Source organism: Procambarus clarkii, chromosome 76 (genome assembly GCF_040958095.1).
Source record: "Procambarus clarkii isolate CNS0578487 chromosome 76, FALCON_Pclarkii_2.0, whole genome shotgun sequence".
Classification (NCBI taxonomy): domain Eukaryota; kingdom Metazoa; phylum Arthropoda; class Malacostraca; order Decapoda; family Cambaridae; genus Procambarus; species Procambarus clarkii.
Window position 1 is genome coordinate 3,069,146 of NC_091225.1, and position 25,268 is coordinate 3,094,413.

Consider the following 25,268-nt stretch of genomic DNA (forward strand, 5'->3'; position numbering starts at 1 on the left):
TACTGTGGATAATTTATTTTCGGGGCCGGGCCTTTTAACTCTCCCCTATTTGATAACTCTGTTTTCTAACTACCCTTACCTCTTAATAGTACCAATTCCCCATAGTAAGCCACCATTTATTGTTATAACAAGGATCTTCTTGGAGGAGGGGTGGCTTGGCTATGAGGTGGATGACTGGTCGACCATTCCCTCAGTTACAGCAGATCTGAATGGATCAGCGGATGCTCTCTCCGAGTCCCTCTTCAGTTTAGGTTCTCGGCATTTCAAGAGGACTAGTTACCAGACCACTAGTCCTTCCCACCGTGGAGCACCGTGGTGGACTCCTAAATGACGGCTGGCAGTGCTGAACTGGCAACGTACATGGAATTCGTGGCGACCCCATCCTACCCCATTGCAGTGGTAGACCTTCCGTAATGCGGACGCCAAGTGTAGGCGGGCGGTCCTCCTTGCCAAACGCAAGGCCTGGGTTGATATTGTGCCTCTCTCCGATTTGGCTCCTCCTTGGTGGGATCCTGGGCTTTTGTTCGCAAATGACAGGGAGGTACTCCCGACCTTCCTTCCCACTCAGAAACCTCAGTGGTAATGGGAGCCTGAAGGAAGTACAAATAGCCGAGCTTTTGGCTGACCACTTTGAGGATGTTTACCGTTCCCACCTCTTTCTGTGGGTTCCATATGTTGGGGCTCCCAACAGGATATAGGACTTGCTCAGGACCTGGATCGTCCATTTACATCTGTTGAGCTTGAGGAGGCCCTGTCATTCTCTAGGCCAGGCACTATGCCAGGGATAGACAGCATTCCATATGAATTTGTTCGGAGAGCGCCCAGTCTGTTTCAGTCCCACCGCCTTCACTTCTACAATGCCTGCTGGTCCTCTGGTGTCTTCCCTGACCCATGGAAACACGCATTCTTTTACCATTGGCCAAGTCAGGGAAGGATCTGTCTGTCCCAAGTTCATATCGGCCCATAAGTCTGCTTCACTGTCTCGGGAAATTGATGGAACGCCTTGTTCACACCCGGCTACAATGGGTGGTGAAAACTCAGGTCTCCTACCTGAGGGTATTAGTGGATTTCGGCCTGGAAGAAGCACGATGGACTGTCTCCTCTCCTTGGAACATTGAATAATTGACATCGCCGGAGAAGAGTGCTCCTTGTAGCATTCTACAACATCAAGAGTGCATTTGACTCTGCGACTCATTCTGCTGACCTTCAGAGCATGACTCAACTAGGTCTCTCGGGTCCAGCACTGGGGTTGTTCCAAAACTATCTACAGGACCGCTCATTAAAATTGGCAGTTGGTGGAGTTGTCTCCACGTCCCGCCCTGTCTCACGTGGTGTCCCCCAGGGAGCAATTCTCAGCCCACTATTATTCTCTATTCTTTTGTCTGATCTCCTGGTATTCTGCGGTGCCAAGGTTTTAGCCTATGCCGATGACATAACCCTCGTGGCAGATGGTGTGATTCTCCTGGAGGCACAAGGCTCCCTGCAAGATGCCGTGACTGTGTTTTCTGCAATTGTGCTGGGGAAGGGGATTTCCATTAACCTGGGGAAAAGTTACATCATGAGCTTCTCCTGGATCCGTTTGCCAGACCAGCCAGTGGTGATCATCCAGGGCCATCGTCTCCCAGTTGCCATGGAACATAGGTGGCTGGGGGTTGTTCTTGATGACCCTCAGCTGACGTGGAGGCATCATGTCGATTACCTTCAGGCCTCATGCCTTCATTGCGTGAACATCATGAAACGGCTCTCTAGGGTGGCATGGAGGGCTTCGTGGGAGTCGCTCCTAACCCTCTATAAGGCCTTCATTTGTAGCAAGATCATGTATGCAAGTGGTCTATGGCTAAGCAGCAGCATCCGTCTTGGCAAGGCTGGATCCCATCCAAAATAGTGCCTTCGCTCAGCACTAGGGACTATGCCCTCCTCGTCAGTTCTCTCTCTCCATGCCGAATTGCAGTTATGACCCCTGCACTTTGAACGTCTTCTCGCCCTCTGTCACTGGCTTCAATGGATAGTGCGTCTCCCTGCTACCCATCCACTTACTCGCCTGCAGCTCGAGGCTAACTGGTGGAATGTGCCGGCTGGACACTCCAGACGCCGTCAGCTGCCTTTGGTCGTCTGGGCCTTGGATGCATGCTTCCAGCTTTCCCTTCCCGTCTTTGTACTCACCCCTGCCCCGATCATCTCTCCTGTACCTCCGTGGGCAGAGGAGCTCATCTGGGTTTCTGTTGACTTTTCCAATCCTCCTCGTCGGAAGTGGAATTTCGAGGATCTGGCCCCCTTCAATTTTTGCAGATCTACGAGCCTCCTTATAGATACTTTGTGGGTTAAACGGATGGGTCCCGTAAAGATCAGACGGTTTGTGATACATTTTTATTTTGTCACGGATCTTTGCTAAGATGTTTTGTGCCATTAATCGTTTGTTTCAGAACTTCGGTGATAATGTCATACAAACCAGCAGGTTTAAGGTGCAAACTTGGCACTAATAATTAAAATTGCGAAGTTAATTGACATTTAAATGATATACTGCAATGGTTTAAATATATTGCAATGGTCACTTTGCAATAAATGAATTCACATCAGTAATAATTGAAGTAACTATTACAATTTAATAATATTAATATTTAAACCATAGACTAGGTCAGACATAAAATAAATATATATACCAATGTTGCTGCAATAGATTAATGTTTAATCATTTTATAAGAAAGTACAATTCAGTCTACCAGCAGGCAATCATCCAGGCGGGGCCCCTGTCTTTATATCAACCAGAAGTCTCTCAGGCAGAGGGATAACGCGAACTACAACACACATACAGCAGCTAAGCTATTCCTTTGTTTTTGTAGTTTAGTTTACTTTTAATTACTCCTTCTCCTTATAGTACTAATATTTGTGGGAGGTTTACAAAACTAAATTTAACATGACGGGTGGGTCACTTTCACATCACTACTAAGAAGGGAAAGTCACCCTCATCACTACTGAGGCGGGAAGGTCACTCACATCACCACTGAGGCGGGTAGTGTCACACTCACATCACTACTGAGGCGGGTAGGTCACTCTCACATCACTACTGAGGCGGGTAGGTCACTCTCACATCACTACTGAGGCGGGTAGGTCACTCTCACATCACTACTGAGGCGGGTAGGTCACTCTCACATCACTACTGAGGCGGGTAGGTCACTCTCACATCACTACTGAGGCGGGTAGGTCACTCTCACATCACTACTGAGGCGGGTAGGTCACTCTAACATCACTACTGAGGCGGGTAGGTCACTCTCACATAACGTCTACCATGTTGACGTCAACAGGTGCGGCAGGTGTCATGGTGCGTGACGGTGGTGGTGGTGAGCGACGACCTCGCCTTCCTCGCCGCCTTTGCCCAGTGGTCCCTCAAGGGCCGCCTCCTGGTGTGGTCGACGAGGCTCCTGGTCGTCACCCGCCTCCCCCTCCACCACCTTCATGTCCTTGTGAGCTCTCACTGGACCTTCTCCATGATGAATGCAATGCTGCTTGTCTTGGATGAATGGTCACGGTTTCCTAGGTAAACCAGAATTGATTCAATTTAACTCAAAATCATTCACAACACTACTGAGGCGGGTAAGTCACTCACCTCACTACAATGTGAAAGATTACATTTTTTCCAGAGAACTCTCGCAGGATCGATATTTTTAAGTCATTTGTGGGGAAACTGACTCATGGGATTTATTGAATTATTTATAATGAATTAATTTATATAAATTTATATAGTGAATAATTTCTTAGGTTAATTTATATATTTCGATCGCGTACTGTATGATGTTTATAGTTGACTATACGAGTTAATTCCCACAAATCGTTTCCTACACATTCTCAGGGTGTTTATTCAATTATTTATATTGGGAATAATTCTGGGGAAGCCTTATCTGTACTGTAGCTTTGGCCTGGACAACCAGTTATTATCATGAAAGAACATGCCGACCGATACTCCGTATGGGCGAGACTGGTTTCATCACATGATACTGGTTGTGCTAGGTAGTTAGTGCTAATTCTTATTCCCCTTCAATTTCACCTGTCAAAGGGCACAAACAATAATAATCTAACCTATATATTACAGCTATATCAGGGAAAATATGGTAATTTATTGGATAAGATTTAAGTAATATTTACCCTGTTGGGTTGCTCTCCATGCGTTCTCACCGGTTTACCTTAATCTACCTAACATTACTGGTCAGGAATGAATAAGATAACGGGTTTCGGATTCAGGACACTTCCCTGTTTGTAGATGAAGATCGTCCTGATAATGGGAGCTCTTTACATCCCATGACACTATGTCTAGAGGAAATAATTGTGGAGCTCCATGCGAGACTTATCGTTACGTTAAAATTTAATATGGCATCAGCTGGCCTCCCTCCCACTAATGCATCAGCTGTTCCACAGATAAGTTTTATCAAGACGTGGAAAGAGTGCCCACATTTACTCTATTTTAGTACTGATAATCAAGTTGGTTCAAGGAAAATGTTCTTAAAATTTTTACAATCTAGAGACTGATGTATTAAACAAATTCCCATTATTATAGCTGGAGAATTTAAAGGCGACATATGGCAATGATATCTCCGTTTTCTTCTGGAGAAATTTTCACTGGACTCTCGTTTTCTTTGAGTTAATTTGTTAGTAAAAAACAGCAGCAATATTATCTGCCTATTGTATTAAATGTCAGTAAATGGTGTCGGTTTTTCCGACATAATTGATATACATTGTTTTCCGCCTCCTAGGTTTTGGACTGTTGATTTGCCTGTTATTTACCTGCAATAATAAATTCCAAATTTTGTTTTAAAGAAACAAACAACTGTTTCTTGCTCATAACATCTGTCATTTTTCAACCTCAATTTTCAAGAGTTGTTGTATAAGTAGTGCTAAATAATGGATTTAAAATCGGGATTATATTATTTCTTAACAATAACATTAAGATCTGAACTATATTAAACACAATAACTAAGTTATAATTATACAAAGAAATATAATAATCTTATTAATACTATTCATTGATATTTCTAATTTCTGACCTGGAGGACTTTTTTTTATTATTTTTTATATGCAAGAGATCTTACATGATTGAACAGCAACTAACACATAGCATTTCAGGCAAGTCCTTAATTCTAATTCGCCCCCGAATACGACCAGCCAAATCGTTTAACAACCAGGTACCCATTCTCTGCTCGGTTGAACAGAGGTTAAGGATAAGCACCAAGTAAATCCTTCCCAGTCAGGATACAAACACAGGCCAAAGCACTTGTGAAACGCCAGGCGAATGTGTTACCACTTCGCCACGGGGACTGCCAATGTGTATTGAAATTTAAATAAGTTTATTGAGGTAAAATACACACAAAGGGATGAGGTAGCTCAAGCTATTCTCACCCTGTTCAGTACATCGTGTTAATACATACATAGACACACATCACAACCAATAAACATATTACCGAACATTCTGAGAGATAAACATATACATTTCCTCCTTTACACAAGTAGTATGGTATCACAAATACTTTTATGACTTATGTATAATGTATAGACAATTTGCACGAGACATGCAGATGATTCAACAAAAGATTACAGTCTTGGTGCAAAATTCTTATATCTCTCCAGAATATCATCAACCTTTCCGTTGTGACACATCCAGGCTATTTGTTCAGGAACAGTCTTATCTCAGTGTTTCTATATACATTAATCAACGGACAATCAAGAACATAATGGGCAAGGATGTGAGACCTTAACATACCACATAGTTTAAACTTCGTGTCATTATGTGTGTGTATTATATAGATAGGTTAGTGAAACTACACAAGCAGCTACTTAACTACAAAAAAGCTTCTATCCATGTTGATGACCGAACGACACATCAGAAGATGGAAAAACTACGACGTTTCGGTCCGTCATGGACCAATATAAAATCGTATGATAATGACGACTTGATAATGGGCCAGATAGGACCGAGATTCGCTGCCTAGCCGTCAGGGGAAGGGGGGGGGGGGGGGGGTAGGCAGTCACAGCACCTGCGTTCCTCAGTTGTTGCGTGTGTGAGGGTCGCCGTTTGTGGTGTGGTGCGCCAGCTAGCCGGTGGGGCAGCAGGAGTTATGGCGTCGTTTGGGTCCCCTATCCAGCGGATTGACTCTGCCAACCTGCTCTCCCACAAAACAGAACATATATGACTCATTGCTTAAGTCACTATTTTTCTTATAAATAAGTATGTATGTGACATATTCCAAGTCATATTTTTTTCAAGGCACTAACTTTTTCTTTCAGTTTTATTAAACAATAGAAATTTTATATAAAATTTGACACTATCCTGAGTTACTTTACAATTTATTTAAATATTTTAGTTTTGTTATATTATTTTAATAAAACTGTAATTTCAGTATAGGTATAGGTTCAGTACTAATTGTAATATCTTAACATACTAAGGTTAGGTTAGGTTGTGGTTTTCTATTCAGCTTTTCTAGGTAAACTCAAATATTCACAATAAATTAGTATGTCACATATGCACTTATTCATAAGCAAAATATTGACTATAAGCAAGTTTGAGAATGGGTTGACTCTGCAGGACTGGAGTTCTCTGCGCCTGCAGATTCGGCAGTTGTGAAGGTGGTGCTCCTGGACGTCTTTCAAGTGGACATTAAGAATCTTTATGGACTGGAGAAGGTGTCGGATCGTCGTGTGGTGGTGACGTTTGCTTTATCTGATTCGTACCAGCATTTCGTACATAGCTTTGATGGCCGTTCTCTCCAGCTGCCTCATTCTGCTGGTACTGTTATGGTTTCGGATCGGTGTATGCCGCCGAAGTTTGTGAGTGTCCACGGGGTTCCCTTAGAGTTTCTTGAATCTATACAGCGTGCCTGCTTTGCAAGGTTTCGTACTGTTTTTTTCCCATCGTGTTAATTGTTTACGCTCTGGGCGTTTGGAGGGTTTGCATCTTGGCATTCGGACGCTTGCCATGCGTTTAAATCGTGCTATTCCATCTCGAGTTCACTTCTTTGGCTTCACAATAAGGGTCTTTTACTCAAGCCAACCACATACATGTTTCCGGTGTGGGGAGGGTCACTACGTGGCTGGGTGCCATGCTGCTGCGGCTGAGGGGCCTTCCATTTTTCAAGAGAGTGATCCCCCCCCCCCTCATTTGTGTCAGTGAGGTTGAGCCTGAGGTCCTGGGACCTGCTGATGTGAGCTGTGCCATCCTCCAGTCGGCTGAACCAGATGTCTTTCCTGTTCCTGCTCAGCCTGACCTACCAGTTCGGCCTGCGGATCTTGAGGTGCCTGTTGCGGGTGTTGTGACGATAGTCAATGCAGACGTGCATCCGGCTCCAAGTGCTTCTGCCGTTGTGGTGGATGCTCCGGTGGCAGTGGTGCAAGGACCTGTAGTTGGGAGCGGTGTGCTTTCGCCTGATTCGTGTGTTGGTGGTCCCGTGCCTGGTGTCGACGCGGCCGGTGGGGCTCCTGCTGCCCGGGGTGTGTTGCGTCCTTCTGAGGGTGCAGGGGGGCCTTTCCCCCTTGGCGGCTCAGGCGTCCCCGGTTCTAGAAGCAAAGGTCCTTCTGGGAAGAGGGTAGAGGCTTTACCAGGGGTGGCTTTGGTTGGGCGCACTCCCCCCCCCCCCCCCCCCTTCCCCCTGCTGTCGTCGTGGAACCTAGTGGTGGCATGGTGGGCTGTCGGGACGTGGTTTCCCCGCTGGATGTGGATGCGGATGCGAGCTGAGAGATGGTGGCTGGAGTAGTGTTGGAGGAAGAAGGTATGGCTGTCTCTATGATGCTACGGAAGACGTCTGGGGCCTCCGTCTCTACGGGGCTGTCCTCTGTGGGGCGGCGGGTCAGTAGCCAGTGTATTGCTGCTGCCACTCCTGTGGTGAGTTCGTGTGCGCCACCGGTGGGGCCTGAGGGGTTAGGGAGGCTTGATTGTTTCTTCCGTTGGCGCCCTCTCTTACATGTGCATCCCTGAATGTGCGTGGTTTGCATGATTTTGCTGTACAGTTGGGTCTGGTTGATATACTTCGTGAGCAGCGTGTGGATGTGGCTTTTATTTAGGAGCATAATGTTAAGGATGTGACTGTTTTACATCGCCTGTGTAAGGATTTTCATATAATGCTTATCCCGCTGAGGATGTCCTTTGGAGGTACGTTGATGCTTTTTTCTCGGAGGGTGTCCATCTCCGTGCTTCACACAGAGATGGATGAGAATGGACGGGTGCTGTTTGCTCGGGTTTGCTTGGGGTGGTGATTCCTGATTGACTGGTGATTGACTGTCTACGCTCCCTCGGGGGTAGCGCGTCATCAGGAGAGGAATGATTTTTTCAATGGGGGGCTTCTGCATTTTTTTCGCCATGATATGCGGGATATGATTTTTGGTGGGGATATTAATTGCATCACCCATGTGCGGGATTGCAATAGTGCCTGGCTGCAAAATATTTCTGGGGCATTGGTCGAGACTCTGCAGAATTGCAGGTTCTGTGATGCTGCCGTTGTGTGGTGGTGCGTTGGAGTATTACCTTTGCTGCGCTTGGGGCGTGTTCTAGGCTTGATCAGTTTTATGTTCATAGGAGGGAGGGTTCTGCACTGTTCCGGTGGCTTTTTCTGATCATTGTTTGGTGGTGGTCCGAGTTGGTGTTTTAAGTCAGGTGAAGGTGGGTAAGGGGTGATGGAAGTTGAATTGTAGACTGCTGCGTTGTCCATGGGTATGTTTTCAGTTTCGGGAGTGATGGGTCTGGGTTGTTGCCCAGCAGTGTACCTGTTCTTCTCTTTTAGATTGGTGGGAATGGTGCAAGATGCAGCATCGGCATTTCTTTGGCAAAGTTGCAAAGAGGGAGGAGGCGGGGAGGTTTGGGTTGCTGCGGTTGCTTCAGGCACGGCTGTCTCGATTGTATGTGCGGCTGAATGCAGTGATTGATTGTTTTGCAGATATTTCTGTGTGCAAGGAGCGAATTTGTGGGCTGCGGGACGAGTTGGCAGACGGGGTTCGGGTGCGGGAGTGGGTGGAAAGGGGACGGCTTTCTCCCTTTCTTTTGCGGAAGGAGAAAGCTGTTCAGGACTGTGTCCTTTATAAGGGACTTCATAGTCCTGACGGTTCCGTATTATCGAACACGGATGGGGTCCTGATGTACTTGCGGCAGGAGTTGGAGGAGTTGTATGGGGAGGTGCAAGTGGATGAGGAGCTAGCCGCTTCTATTTTGCGGGGTAGCACGCCAGGGTTGTTGGGTGCGGATTGTTCTGCATTAGTGAGGGACGTCTCGATGTTGGAGCTTTTGGGTGTGGTCCGATCCTTTTGGTCTGGGAGGGTGCCCGGTTCGGATGGCCTTCCTGTGAAGTTTTATATTACTTTTTGAGATGTGCTTGGGGAGGTTTTCTTAGAGGTGGTGAGGGCTTGTTTCTGGGGGTGCGTCCTGCCCGCATCGCAGTATGATGATGACATCAGCCACTACCTTGGACCACATATGGACAAACATAACAGCTCCCCTTGTATCTGGTATAATCTACGACAGAACAACTGACCACTATCCTACCTTTCTCATAGCGAACATGGACATAACACCACCAAAAAGCAAGAAACTTTCATTTAGGCTACACAGTGAATCAGCTTTAGACAATCTTACAGAGGCACTTTACAATATTAACTGGGATTCTGAATTCAATAATACCCATGATATAAATTCATTAGCTAACCTCTTCATCTCCAAAACTCTAAGCCTCTACAACCTTCATTGTCCTCTTCTTACCAAGCAAGTAACTGACAAAAGATTAAACAATCCATGGCTCACAAGTGGCATTCTCAACTCAATCAACAAGAAACATGAATATGAAAAGAAAGGTAGGATTGGCCTAGTTTCAAAGGAAGTAGCTAAAAGGTACTCATCAATGCTTACCAGTATCATAAGAAAGGCAAAACTTGCATATTATGTGAACAGATTCAATGAAGCAAAAGGCAACATGAAAAGCACTTGGAAAACTATCTCTAGTATCCTAGGAACTAAACAACACTCACATAACCAAATAAAACTCTACAAGCATGGGGATATACCGTCAACTGATTTAGAAATGGCAAATGAATTTAATAGTTTCTTTTCATCGGTTGGTGCTAATCTTGCCAGTAAAATCCCACAGACTCAGACACATATTAACACATATCTCTCAGGCAGCTATCCAAACTCTCTTCTCCTTTCACCAATCAGCCCGGCAGATGTTGTGTCCATCATACATTCTCTAAAAACCAAGGCAGGGAACACCAGTGAAATTCCGTCCATTGTGTACAAGAGAGCCTCCCATGCCCTTGCCCCACCCATAGCACTACTGTTCAACAAATCTATAGAGTATCACACCTTCCCTGATATCCTCAAAAAAGCAAGAGTAACGCCAGTCCATAAAGGAGGCAATCCGGCGGATATAAACAATTATAGACCAATATCAAATCTACCCATTCTATCAAAAATATTTGAAAAAATTATTTACAAACAGCTCTATTCCTACCTCGTAAAATTCGACATACTCAGCCCCTGCCAGTTTGGCTTCCGGTCCCAAAAGAGCACCAACGATGCAATCATTAGTCTCCTTGACGTAATCTACTCAGCCCTTGACAAAAATGAGTTTCCGATTGGACTCTTCATTGACCTAAGAAAGGCCTTTGATACTGTTAATCACAACTACCTCTTACTTAAACTCCAGCATTATGGAATCCGAGGCCTTGCCCTTGACTACATCCGATCCTATCTTAGTGACAGACACCAATATGTAACCATCAATGATACAACTTCTTCCACTCTACCAATTACCGTTGGAGTGCCACAGGGCAGCATCTTAGGACCTCTTCTATTTCTTATATATATAAACGATCTGCCTAATGTCTCTAATATTCTCAAACCTATATTGTTTGCTGACGATACTACCCTTATCTACTCAAACCTCAACCCACATACACTAAATAATGTTGTGAATAATGAATTAAAAAAAGTCCACTTATGGATGTCAACGAACAAAATAACATTAAACATCGAAAAGACTTAGTACATCTTATTTGGAAGCAAATCATCAAATGCAATTCAGCTACAGATAGACAACATTAACATCAGTAATAAAAATGATGGCAAGTTTCTTGGCCTATTCCTAGACAAGAGACTCAACTTCAGCACCCACATTCAACACATAACTAAGAAAGTCTCTAAAACAGTTGGTATACTCTCCAAAATCAGATATTATGTTCCTAACTCTGCTCTCCTCTCACTATATTATGCACTAATCTACCCCTATCTTAATTATGGTATCTGTGCATGGGGCTCTACCACTGCAAACCACCTTAAGCCCATCATCACACAGCAAAAATCTGCTATCAGAATAATAACTAACTCTGCTTTCAGACAACACTCAGCTCCCTTGTTTAAATCCCTAAACTTGCTAAATATTAACTCCCTCCACACATTCTCTTGTGTCAACTACATTTACAAAACCCTGTTCTTAAATGCAAACCATGCTCTGAAACTCTCCCTGGACAGATGTAATAGGACCCATTATCACCACACCAGAAATAAATATCTCTTTGATATCCCCTGGGTCAAACTTAATCTGTGTAAACACTCTATGCAAATTAAGGGACCTAGTCTATGGAACTCACTCCCTAGTGAATTGAAAAACTGTAAAACTTTTGCCTTATTTAAAAGCAAAACCAAAAAGTACCTAACTTCATCTTCTTAGTTTCCTACACTGAGCTTTAAATTTGCTCTGTACCTAGTGTTACCCAATCTCCTAATTTTTATGTAATATCAAACAACCTTATCATTGTGTTCATTGCTGTCTTCTTTTATGTGCTAGCCATATGCTGTATTGTGACTACCAATTTTTGTCAACTACCATTCAAGCTGTCATTGCAATCAATCTTATATTGTTTCTGCTGTATTGTGCCTACCAATTTGTTGTCAACTACCATTTTAAGCTGTCATTGCAATCAATCTTAGCTACCTATGTGCTTTAATATACTGTACCTACAATTTTCTCTCATCTTCTTTTTTTTTTTTTTTTTTTTTTCATTTCATGTAATCTGTTATCATTTTTTTGTCTATAAATTTTGCAAGTATTTACCTCCTTAAAATTTTCTTAGATTAAGGACCTGCCCGAAACGCTGCGCGTGCTAGTGGCTTTACAAGACTGTAATTACCATATTTGTATCCTCACATTCCTTATGTACATTCTTGTATATGCATAAATAAATAAATAAATAAATGAGATCATTCTGCTGCTCCCGAAGCCTGGGGATTTGTTTTTTTTGTCGAATTGGCGACCTATTTCCTTGTTGAATGTTGACTATATGGCTGTGTCAAAGCTTTTGGAGGGTCGCTGTCGTGGTGTTCTTGGTTCTGTGTTCTCTGTCGAGCAGGTGTGTCGTGTTCCGGGTAGGTCCCTGATTCATTGCAATTCTCTTTTTCAAGATGTGCTCGTGTATACCTCGGAGTATCTCTTGTCAGCTGCAATGCTTAGTTTAGATTGGTCGAAGGCGTTCGACCAGGTATCGTTGGGCTTTGTGTTTCGAGCGTTAGAGTGTTTTGGGTTTCTACCATTGTTTGTTGCCTGGGTCCGCATGTTATGTGCTCGTTGTAGCAGTCATGTTTGTCTAAGTGGGTTTTTTAGTGCTCCCTTTCCTGTTTGCCGGTCCATGCGTCAGGGCTGTCTATGTTGCTTTATGTACTTTTACAGGAACCCTTCTTTCATGCAGTCAAAGCTTTTGCCTTGGTTGTTCCTCCTCGGTTGCCCTCTGGTCTTCGTTTGCCGATTTGTGGGTATGCTGACGATGTAGTGCTATTTGTGCTTTCCGAAGGTTCTATTGATGTGGTGCAGCATCTCATTCGGCGGTTTGAATTGGCCACAGGAGCCGTTGTCAATCGTGATAAATCTTGTTTGATGGGGATGGGTGGTTGGGCCTCCTGCCATGAGTGGGCAGTGTCATGGTTTCCGGTAGTTTCTTCCATTCGGGTTCTTGGGTTGACTTGGTTTAGCTCGTATGACCGCTCTTTGGATTGGAATTGGGATGCTGTTTCCTGTTCGGTTGGGGTTGCGATCGGGTTGTTGTCGGCACGTCCGTTGACATTTTATCAGCGGGCGCTGATTGTCACTTGTAAGGTCCTTTCCTTGGGTGTGGTTTGTGACTCGGTGTTTCCCCATGGATCGACAGCGGGCTCGGACATTGGAATGTCGGGTTTATTGTTATGTGTGGTGCGGGAGGTACCATCTGGTTCGCCTCTCTACATTGGTCTTATGTGTGAGGGAGGATGGGGGGGGGGGGGGGGTTTCATCCCGGACGTTTTTACCAAGGCCAGGGCCTTGTTTTGGGTCTCATTGCATCAGGGGTTGGTGTTGGATGGGGGTCTCAATGCATTGAGTGTCTTCTTTTGTTTGGTTGGTTTTAGTTACTTGGTGGATTTGGGGCTGGTCGCGAGGTTGCATTGTACACGCAGTTTCTGTTTCTCTGTTTTCCTCCGGGTTCCCGGAGGCTTCACAGTACTTTGAGTGTCTTGTTGCGGATTATGTGTATTGTATGTGGGTTGGGCGGCCTGAAGATTATGGGCTTGCTCGGGTTCTGGGGGAGAGGGGCTGCTGCGGTTTACCTGGTGGTGGTTGCGGCGTTCTTTTCCGGTGAATTTTTGTAGTTGGCTTACGGGTGCGTATGTTCGGGGTGATGCTCTGGGGCCGGTGGGGGGTTAGGTTGGTGGTTGGGGGGTGCTTGCATCTGGGCGTGGTTGGGGTGTTTGCTTGGTTTGGAGTGTGGGTTTGTTGGGTTCGGGTTGTTGGATTTCGGTTGTTAGTGTGGGTGGGTTTTCCTATTGTCTTCCCCCTCACCCTCCTTCGGCCCTCCTCGATGATTGGTGCTGTGGGTTGTGTGAGTGTTGTATTCTTGTGCTGCTCCTGGTGTGTGCGTGCGCTGTTCTTCCCGGTTCCTGCGTGTTCCGGTGGATCTAGTTGTGTATGCATGTGTGTGTGGTGTGGGTGTCATTTCCCAGCTCCTGCGCTAGCCTGTGCTTCTGTATTTCTCGGTTGCTGTGTGTGCCGGTCTTCTTAGGGTTTCCGTGTGGCCTTTCTGGCTTGCCCTGTTCTGTGCTCCCTGTGTTGGTGCCGTGACTTGCTCTGTTACTGATTTATGTTATGTTATTCTTTTCTATTCCTCTTTATTATTGAATTTATGTGTCTGTTTTATATGGTGTGTGGCTTTCATGGTTTTTCATGAAAAACTTGTGTGTGTATCCCATGTGGATGGGTTTTCTCCTCCCCGGTTCCTGCGTGTGCCGGTTTTTGTTTCCAGTGTGTGTGCTTGTGTGTGTGGGTCTGGTTTGTCTTTCCCGGTCTGTGTGTGTTCAAGTGTATATGGTTCTTGCCCTGTGCCCAGTAGCGGCTTGTCTTTGTACATGTTTTCTGTGTTATTTTCTGTATGTTTATTCCAATTTGTGTTTATGTTCTGTAAACTGTGGAAGGTTCAGAGCATTGTGCTATGTGTTTTCTACTTCATGTCTGTTTCATGTTCTATGTACAATGTTATTTGTCCTTTTTTGTATATTTTGTGTTTATTTTATAAATAAAGAAAAAACTTCGCCACGGGGACTGGCAATGACTGCCAATGTGTGTATTATATAGATAGGTTAGTGGAACTACACAAACACCTACTTAATGACAAAAAAAAAACTTCTATACATGTTGATGACCAAACCACACATCAGAAGATGGAGAAACTACGACGTTTCAGACCGTCCTGGACCAGTATAAATCGTATAATAATGATGACTTGATAATGGGTCAGATAGGACCGAAACAATATCGTAGTTTCCCTATCTTTTGATGTGTTGTTTGGTCACCATGTCTTTAGCTCCGTTATTGTGACTCATCGTTTTCTTTCCATGTTTAATCAGGCGATGTGATGTTATTGTGAGCGTGTATGTGAACCTGCCGTATAGCGCCTCTGGAGCCAGGATAGTGAGGATTGCTTGGTGGACGGCAGCTCGTGGCCTCCTGCTCCCTACCTATCCTCTCTTCCCGGATAAGTTCAACAAGTATGAAGTTTCCACTAGAAATTACACAATACGAAATATAACTTGTATTGGTCCAGTTCTTACGAATGTCAAAAGAATAATATAACAAAGGCATTTATGAAAATATAAATCCCTATTAGTGAAAGATACATTTCACAAGAGTCGACCATTGCTGAGGGTCGAGAGAGACAAAACAAACTGAACAATGTATTATGACCTCAGGGTTCACATCTTGGAGTTGAGAGTGAACCCATAATTACCAGATTATGAGGCTGTTGGTACCTTGTCGTTTGGTACTTTCTTGTCCAAATTTGACGTATAACCTCCACCGCCTCCATTACCTTATGCCAGCACCAGCCTCAATTATTTGTCGACAGGCTTTTGTTCATATTTTCCAAAGCTGTGACACGAACTTTAGTGATCTTATATTTGTAGTGGTTGTATGGAGAAGACGTGGGTAGCTGTGAGGGAGGATGAGTAATTAAAGTGAGGCTGATGGATGGGATGTCACTTTTGGCACAATGAGGCTCTATACATACGAATTATGTATATTAAACATGTAAGGGTCGATTACTCGTGCTCAATTCAATCTATCATGAATCATTTAACATTTTGTCCGTAAGCATCCATTATGTGCAGAAGAGCAGATGTGTTGCTATGGCAATTGTCGAACATGTCCTGAATAAGACAAGAGTCTGAGCATTATTTTGGTGTGGACAAGATGCATGCTAGGATGTCCTCGCTGTATTCACCAGCGAGGAAGCATTTCTGGAGGTGTCATGAAAAGCAGCTGATCAAGAGGAAGTCGATCCCTAAGCTGGGAAAACCTTAGACGTGAGGTGTCGAGAACTGACGTCACAGCGATCAGAAGAACATCAATGAGACTTGGGAAGTTCGGATAATTTATTTGAACACTTGGGAGTTTGGGGGGAAATTGAAGGTCTATTTCGAGAATATATCAACAGCGTTTTGTGCCTTGTCAAGGAAGAACGTGATATTCAGCGCTTAGTGTGCACTATGACTTGTGTAGCACAGGACTTGACGGAACTACGTGCTTTGAGGGCTAAAGTGGACTATCACTGATAGGGGGCTATTTTCTTTAGGTACCTTGTGGCACTAAAGGAGGAGGCCAAGGCAAGGAAACTCATGGATTTCTTAAAGGCTCAGTGATATATCATTGGCTGTGAAAAAACTTTAATGTATATACTTTAAACATTTTATCAATGCTACAAGATGAGTAATTAAAAAGGCTCATTCACACATTCTAAACAACAGTTAGGGCAAGAAATACGCCATTAAAATTAAATAAGAGAAGTAACAGATTATGACAAAGAAATGGATGATAAATTAAATAACAGCCATATCCAAAAATGACGGTACTTATATCAACTATTTGATCGAACATGCGAAAATGATAGGAAAGTCACGGTCACATCACTGCTGAGGAGGGTAAGTCACCCTCACATCACTAGTGAGGAAGGCAAGTCACCCTCACATCACTACTGAGGAAGGTAAGTGTTACGAACCCGGATCCAGCGTCCGAGCAAGGAGCCGAAACAACTACGCCATCTGTGGGTCAGCTCCCGAAACCCCCGCCAAACGAACGACGACACCGGATGAGGACGGCGAATATCGGCCACAAGGGCCAGTTTCCAGTCCTGTGCAGCTCACAACACAGCCGCTCCTGACCTCTGGTGAGGTGGTGCTCCGACGACAGCGCCATCTATGGACTGGATACGTCAGGTGTTTGCGCCCGAACCCGTAAGTGAGGTGGTTTAGTGTCCCAGTTATTGATGACGTGTCTGTTTACAGAGTCGACCTGGGACCACTGTGTTGAAGGTTGAGTCAGTCTACCCGAGGCAGCCAGTCTCCATACTGTGAAGTTTGCTGCAGCTGTTGTGACGTCGTCCTCCCGGAAGAACACTGTGGTGTGTTAGCCTGCCAGTGGAGTGGCAGTGAAAGGATTTACCCGGGACCGACTGTTGGAGACGATCATCCACTGGGGTATTGAGGACAGGAGGGTGATTTGTGATATCACACGAGACTCCTGTCTAGGGCGTACCCCTTATATCGTTCGTGGAGTGGCCGTACCAGCCTTGGTGGCTCAGTACCTGCCAGCAGACCAGCTGGACGTGTGGTTGACGGCCTCCACGACGGTGCCCCCAGTGGACCTGTGTTTTGGCTGACCTGTGGCCCGGGTAGGCTCGGCATTCTTAGAGGACACGTAGTGAGGCCACGAAGAAAGCACCGAGAGTTATGGCACCAGCGTCTTCAGCAGAGGACATCGATTGAGGATTAATCCCCTTGTCAAGTGTTAATACCCCTCCCCCTTGTGCACTCTTTTATTTTATATATTTAAATGGTGATGGTACTAATTATAATATTAAGTTCTTAGCTTTCTTTCCCTACTCCCTTTAAGTTACTTGCGTCACGGATCTCATCCCTTGATAGCCAATACTGGCTTGGGAACGGATACATATATCTTCCTCTAACAACATCAGAGTAAGGACCCCGTTGCGTCCCGAGAGGGCCGTAACAGTAAGTCACCCTCACATCACTACTGAGGAAGGTAAGTCACCCTCACACCACTACTGAGGAAGGTAAGTCACCCTCACATCACTACTGAGGAGGGTAAGTCACCCTCACATCACTACTGAGGAGGGTAAGTCACCCTCACATCACTACTGAGGAAGGTAAGTCACCCTCACATCACTACTGAGGAAGGTAAGTCACCCTCACACCACTACTGAGGAGGGTAAGTCACCCTCACATCACTACTGAGGAAGGTAAGTCACCCTCACATCACTACTGAGGAAGGTAAGTCACCCTCACATCACTACTGAGGAGGGTCAGTTCTCGTCATCAGTCCAACAATGAACAATGATGTTCGTTGCTGCAGTCAACAATGTCTACGTTTTATATTATTCATTTTGGAGAGGGCACCACCAACAAAATTCTAAACGTTCCTAAGCCACGTATTAGGCCTAATACAACGTATATTACCCCCAGGATTACTTGAATTTGGTTGGGTTCTTTAATTTTTTGTGTTTTCTTAACATGCAGTTTTGGGCTAGTTCAATAATACAATTGTGAACTTGTTTAGGACCATAGTCCATTTTTGTACATTTAACCAAATAGTTGCATTAAGTACTATTATTATTTGAGGATGGCCTGCTAAATACATGCCTTTTAATCTGTATTTTTTGGAGAATGTGATAATTGACCTGCTTTTGAGAAATTTTATGTAGGTGGTGAAAAAGTCAGTACTCTCAACTTACCATAACGAACAGAACATGGTGTGGTAAAACACTCGAACCTAATCTAGAATTGCCTTTCGACCATATATAGAAAACGTGAATGTTTGTAAGCAGCTATGATTTATTTATACTACCCCATATTTATCCATGCCGGATATTGACATTAAAATGCGGTGTACTGTTCGAGAGGACAGATTGGGTAAAAAGGCAATATTTACTAGATTATTAGTTACTGTTCGTTGCAATGGTACAGTAAGATGACAACTTCGATACACGCAAAAAACCTTCACCTTCTACAACTTATAATATAGTCAAGTTGCAATGTCTCGTGGTAGTGCATGAAATTCAAAGAGCCGCTGTCCATTAAATCTGAATTAGGCTGTTTATTTATGGGAAGCTTATTTTGGTACAAACAATTTAAGGCATAGATTTGAAGAGAAGTGTCAGTTCTTTGTATAAATGTATTCACCGTAGTGCACTGACTTGTATATCATTTTATAAACTGTTCCACATGTTTACTATTTGATTAAAGAAAACTATTTTCCTTTGACCTAAAAAGTTTGCCTAAATTTGGAAAGCCATTAATTTTTTTTGGCGCTGTCTATTGATAATTACTTACTTGAAATCTCTGTAACTGTTGGTGCTCTAACTTTGCTTCCTAATGAACTGTCATGAACCGTTATCGCTTTAATTTGAATCAATCAGACCGTAAACAGTGCAACTGTTAGCTTCTTTAGGAATGTTATTTGTAATGAACAATTAATTAATTTGCACTATTCACCTTTTGTGCTTAAAAAATAACATTACCTTACAGAATTTATAACAAAAATTATAATTAAGAATTTTTTTTAGTTTTTACGGAGCCACAGTCAACGTGACAGCTCTGCCATATAAACCATTCTGGAGCGAGGCGAAGGACCAAGGCTCTGGGGGTGTGACCAGGTACTCTGGCAGCGACGCCCAGATGCTCATGACCATAGCTGAGGCCCTCAACTTTACCTTTAATGTCCTTCCTGTGACCACCTGGGACCAGGTCCGTTTACTTTTATGTTGTACTTAGTATTGTCTCCTATGTTACAAAATTGACACGCAGACAACATGAAATTTGAAATAATAGTTTCATATTTTCATTTCACAGCAGTTTTTCCAACATTTGCTTCAGCTTTTACTCTCTCGAATTGCATGGTGCTAAACTACTTAAAATCTCTAAATTAAATAATTTATGAAATTAAATATTTTAAACATCTGTAAATATTAAAAAAAAATAAGCAAAATTATTAATTTATTGTTGTGAAAACCTCTTGTCCAGGTGACAGGCCTAGTGTCGGAGAGGACCTCCTTCATGGCTTCTATCAACCACGTACAGATGCCACAGCGCCAACTGCTGTATGATTACACATTTAGTTACGAACATGATTCTATTGATTTCACACTGGCAACACCATCGCTCATATCTAACTGGCAGTCTCTTTACTCTCCTCTGACGGACACTGTCTGGGCATCAGTCATCGCCTCCCTGGTTCTGGTTCCCGTCCTTCTGTTCTTGGTACGTGTGGGCTATTCTCTGGTGGTTCCTCTATTTCTGTTGAGGGTAGATGTGGGTTATTGTCTTGTTTGGTTTGGGGGGGTTGGGCTTAAGGCCCATATGTGGGAATTATTAATTTTTTGTGTTTATGACAAATGACAAAGAAAGCTGCCTTTTGTGTCATACTCACTAAACATACAATTGTGACACAAATGTGCGCCTTTGTGTCACAATTGCATGCTCAGTGCGGCCCGTGCATGCGCCAGACTTTTCTGAAAAACTGTATATGAATTTCACCATGAGTGTTGTCTGGGGTTTGTTAGTCATAGAGCTTAGTTAATAAGCTCCAGGACTAACTAATCCTTATAGGCGATCATTGGTCTAGTGATTATGGTACTTGTACACCAAGAGTTAATCCTAGGCGGCAGGGGTTAAAATCCTGGTCAGGTCAATAGAGTTCTTAGTGAGATTTGTATATGTGCATGTATATGTATATGTATATATGTCGGGAAAGAAAGCTTACTCTCAATATATTGATATATAATTAACTGATTTAAATTAATCGAAGGACCACCCTATTTTTACTGAAAAGGGAAACAGATAAATGAACAATAGAAAAAGGACTGAAATACCAGTGCCTGTGGATAATGTAACTATTAAGAGTTATTACTTGAACATTAATGGACTGTATATTAAATGACTATTCAAAGGGTAAACGTTCCCTCCTTCACAAAATGGGAGGTTAATACCAGAAGTAAAGTACTCCCAGTACACTTCATCGAGGCTGGTTCTTGCTCGAATAAAATTAGTAACTCTTATTAAGATATAAATAAAATAATCATTTGATAAATTGGTTAGTAGCAAGAATATATTGGATAATGATTAAACAAGAAAATTATTCTCATCTAAAGTACATGAGGCTATCAAATTATACTTGATTTCCTAAATCACGTAAATGAAATATATTCTCAAATTATTATTAGGTTTCACCGTTCATTAGTAAATAAGAACTAAATTAAAACTGGTTCAGCTGCTTAGCTGTGACAGTGAACGGAGATGCGGTGTCGAGATGGCGCCATCTGGAACTTGCTAGAACACGTGATCCATTAGCGTAGCGTGGGAAATGTTGAGATCACGGCAACTCCGACACACGCTGAAAACCCAATGGAATGTAAAATTTGTCTACACAAAGTAGAATGTGTCATTACTATTGAATGGAAGGGAAAAGCAAATTCCTTGCAGACGTACTTGGTGTTTGGGGAAGTATTACGGCGTAACGATGGACAAGCTTACAGTAAAAATTATAGTGAGCTCCTATAACAATACTAGAACACTTAACCTGCTGGTTGTCCACTGATGCAATCCTTAGATTGCTAATGAAGTAGTTGCACACTCCCAGGCCGATTAATAGCAAGGGGCTGTCGTAGAATTGTTGGAAACTTCGCCTCTCCCTGGTCTAGTGGACGCCACGTTGTCTCCCGTCCGACACTCTTGCCAGAAGCGTTGCTCGTGTTGTACTGCTGGTGGCGTTGCCACGCCTCCCTCTCCCTCAACCTCTCTCAGACGCATTCGCAACATATTTTAGTAGAGACGAAAAATTCTTTTCCTTGTAATTACTCTCTGCAATACGTTAATGAGATTAGGGTCGCAATTGTAGGGAATTAAATATTTTTTATATGCTCGCTAGATGATGATAATTATGAACAGTGTTCTTATTAAACGAGAAATGGAGAGAATTTCTACTTCCTCCATGATGTTTGGATATAACAGATAAACATGTTATATAGTGATATTTTAGTTAGTAACTCGTGGTTATTGAATCACTAGTTGATATATTATCAGATATTAATTCTTATAAAGAATACTGATAAAAGTTGAGAATATTATTCAATTCTCTAACATGTTGACAATAACTGTCTTGCTGGATATTATCTGACGCAATACTACCTCGCGATATGGTGAGAATTTTAGTAAATGACGCATAGATAGAAAAATATTTATTTATATTAGTACTACAGTTAATAGGGTTAATAGATACTATGCTTAATGTGCAATAGTGATGTATTATGATACAATAGGCATGTATCAGTGTTGGAACTTTCCAACAATATAGATGTAGATAGAAAAGATAGATAAATAGACATAAATACATATACATGCACGCACGCATGCACACAATACAGATGAGAATTGTCCTTTACTGAACTAGTTCGATGTCAATGACCACTTCACCTTACTACGTAAACTTAATAAGAAAAATGTAAAATAAAAAATCTGGAGCATTTAACAATCAGTGCTATATTTTAAGAACACACAATATGTTCGTACTTATAGATCGGTCGACCTAAACACGGAGAGGAGCACAGCGGGGGAATATCTATGGCAGACGCGGCCGAGATAGCTGTTGGGGCACTGCTCGGCCAGGGCACCAACAAGCACCTTCCTGGCAGTAGTTCGAGTCGGGTGCTGCTGGTGACGTGGCTGGTGTTTTCCTTCGTGGTGGGCACCGTCTACAGGGGCAACCTCACCGCCGCCCTCACCATGCCCAAGTACCCACCCAGACCTGAGACCCTCCAGCAGCTGGTCAAAGCTGTTCACAAGTAATATTTATTATGTTATGTTCTTCTCCTTAGCATCATATGGATAACATCGATAACTTAGTTACTCGTCTCTCTCTCTCTCTCTGTCTCTCTCTCTCTCTCTCTCTCTCTCTCTCTCTCTCTCTCTCTCTCTCTCTCTCTCTCTCTCTCTCTCAATGTGTTAGTACACATTGTATGTGCAGTTGACACCACCAATCAGATCCACGGTTGTTAAACGGCAGCAATTAAGCACCTTGAACATCATGGAGTATATCTTCATGGTGGAGGAGTATGTTTACCATTGTCATAACCAGCATCTTGACATTGATGTGATCCACTCAAACCGGGCATCATTGCCCTGCCTGTTTTAATGATCCAATTTATACTATTGTTAGCCAAATGTATATGGCTAGACGAGTATTTCTTGAGTATATGCATTTTTTTGACATATTACAATGATACGCTTATAGGTGTTAGATGTAATTACATATCCTGAAATGAATTCATTTATGGAGAGAGACCTTTCTGGGATGGTGGTTCACAAAATGGTCATAATATGCTGATTAGACACTCTGTCTCAAGAGACCTTGGCTTGTCCTATGAATAGCTAGGCCTGTCCCATGTGCTTTCATAGACCACTAAGACATGTTATGCTATAATGTTGGTAGAAAATTTTCCACATTCTCTCTCTGCATCTCTGTCTCTCTATCTCTGTCTCTGTGTCTGTCTGTCTGTCTGTCTGTCTCTCTCTCTCTCTCTCTCTCTCTCTCTCTCTCTCTCTCTCTCTCTCTCTCTCTCTCTCTCTCTCTCTCTCTCTCTCTCTCTCTCTCTCTCTCCACCCCCTCCCTCTACCCCTACCAGTTCCCAGGACTAGTCATAAATAATTGTGTCTTGCCTCGCCTTCGCAGCCCAAAACAATGCTATGAGAGCTGCCCTGGAATCCCCCCTATGTGGACCAGGCTAGAAACTCTCAGACTGGAAACGGAACTGGAATCTTCAAGAAAGAATATCTCAAAGAACAGCTACGATTATCAGCAAGATAATTGTTTCCCCTGATCCAGTCCCAGTATGACAGGCTTTGGTGGTTGGACTTGGTCAAAACAACGGAAACTCTTGGGCTGCCAGAGCGGGAAAAGTCCTAAACAGACTACAATTAAAAAACATGATTCTTGACAGAGGAGGTGATCACCCATAACTAAGTTACACATGTTCCCCACCGTGAGAGGAGCCTGCCTTCAGAATAGTAATAGGTCTTAAGATGAAAAAGGCTGCCAATGATCCAACAATCCTATGGCGCATCATAGAAAAGCAAACGGGCAGCATTGCAGTAGCAGGAGCCACCCACATCTTTACAGACAGGATCGGTGGACACAGAATACGAGTGTGCTGGCGCTGCTCTTTGCACGGATAGCGAACAGGAATATTGGAGGCTGGGAAAACCTGTATCATCAACCCAAACTGATGATACTGGTTCTCCCAATGGTTTGCCATACAATGGGTATTCGAATGTGTGATTGCACAAAACACTCAAAACGCAATCATACACAGAGACTGAAAAGCTGCACTTCAAATATTTCGAAAAAAGCAGTGGAAAGACAATGTGGAAATAATTACCACCATTTTCTATGTAGGAGCAGTAGCTAAAGGCAAAAGACTCAACATAAGTAGATGATGAGTCACAATAACGGGGCTGAAGAATGTTGACCAAACCACACACAAGAAGATGAAAAGACGACGACGTTTCGGTCCGTCCAGGACCATTTTCAAGTCGATTGTCAAGTTTATCAAGATCACAATCGACTTGATAATGGTCCAGGACGGACCGAAACGTCGTCGTCTCTTCATCTTCTAATGTGTGGTTTGGTCAACACTCAACATAACCCTGAACTGATCATAAATCCTATCCCTGAACATAAATTCTATTCCATGTTGGAATCCCATAAATGAGAAAGCCGGTGAAACTGCTAAATTGGATACATAAAACATTCCAACCCAGCCTAGAGTACATAAAAAACACCATCACCAAAGAACTCGCACACCTCAACAAAGCCCATCTACACCACAGAGTAGCAGAAGGTTCACCCTCTGCAGTATGGTATCTTCACGCCACCAAGTTGGAAAGGTTAAATACCCCAAAACGAATCCAATGGGAAATTGCAGTTCGGTTATAAAGACTACGTCTAGGTTACAGATGCAACTGGGAAAATTGGTAAACCCCAGACAGAGTGAATGCATCTTCTGCCAAACAATGACAGAAGTCACTACTTAACTATCTCCTGGAATGTCAAACAACCAACGACCTTAGAAAAGCTTTAAGAGTTCCTAAATCTTGCAGTAACCACCCTGAAGCCATCAACACAGCCACTCTTCTGGTCAAAAAGTTGTCCAGTAGCTGGACACCCTCATAAATACTGTCAACCAGTATCCTCCCCCGCGATAGCAGCCTGACGATATAAATGCGACCTCAGCACACAGTATGTATTCACTCCAAAAAATAAGATCTACCACTTACAGGCCATTCATGCCCGTGCCACGTCTTGGGTGGTTTGATCTTCATCAATCAATAGATCGCTTTCTAATATGCCTTCGGACCCGAGAGAGTTGAAAGCTCTAACGCTATGCTTACCAATTTGAAATTTGGTTTCTCTCACATTTCCTCTTATCCTCCCCTCTCCACTTTTTCCCCTCTCCTTCCACCTTCCCCATCTCCTTCCCTAACTTCTATAAAGTTAGGGTCCTCATGTGAGTGATGTTTCTACATAGAGGCTCATGTTACAACAGATATATATATATATATATATATATATATATATATATATATATATATATATATATATATATATATATATATATATATATATATATATATATATATATCTGTTGTAACATGAGCCTCT

The 25,268-nt window shown here is 43.2% G+C and overlaps 1 protein-coding gene across 1 annotated transcript in view; it reads left to right on the forward strand.

The window, feature by feature from the left end:
- The first annotated feature begins 3,379 nt into the window (after positions 1 to 3,379).
- The window catches only part of LOC123771515 (ionotropic receptor 93a-like), a 56,256-nt gene continuing 34,367 nt past the window's right edge, over positions 3,380 to 25,268 (forward strand). Inside the window, exons 1-5 of the mRNA XM_069313615.1 lie at positions 3,380 to 3,535; positions 14,891 to 15,031; positions 19,120 to 19,300; positions 19,577 to 19,813; positions 22,127 to 22,392. Of these exons, the coding sequence (XP_069169716.1) occupies positions 3,486 to 3,535; positions 14,891 to 15,031; positions 19,120 to 19,300; positions 19,577 to 19,813; positions 22,127 to 22,392 (875 nt within the window). The 5' untranslated portion in view covers positions 3,380 to 3,485. The remainder of the gene's footprint in view (positions 3,536 to 14,890; positions 15,032 to 19,119; positions 19,301 to 19,576; positions 19,814 to 22,126; positions 22,393 to 25,268) is intronic.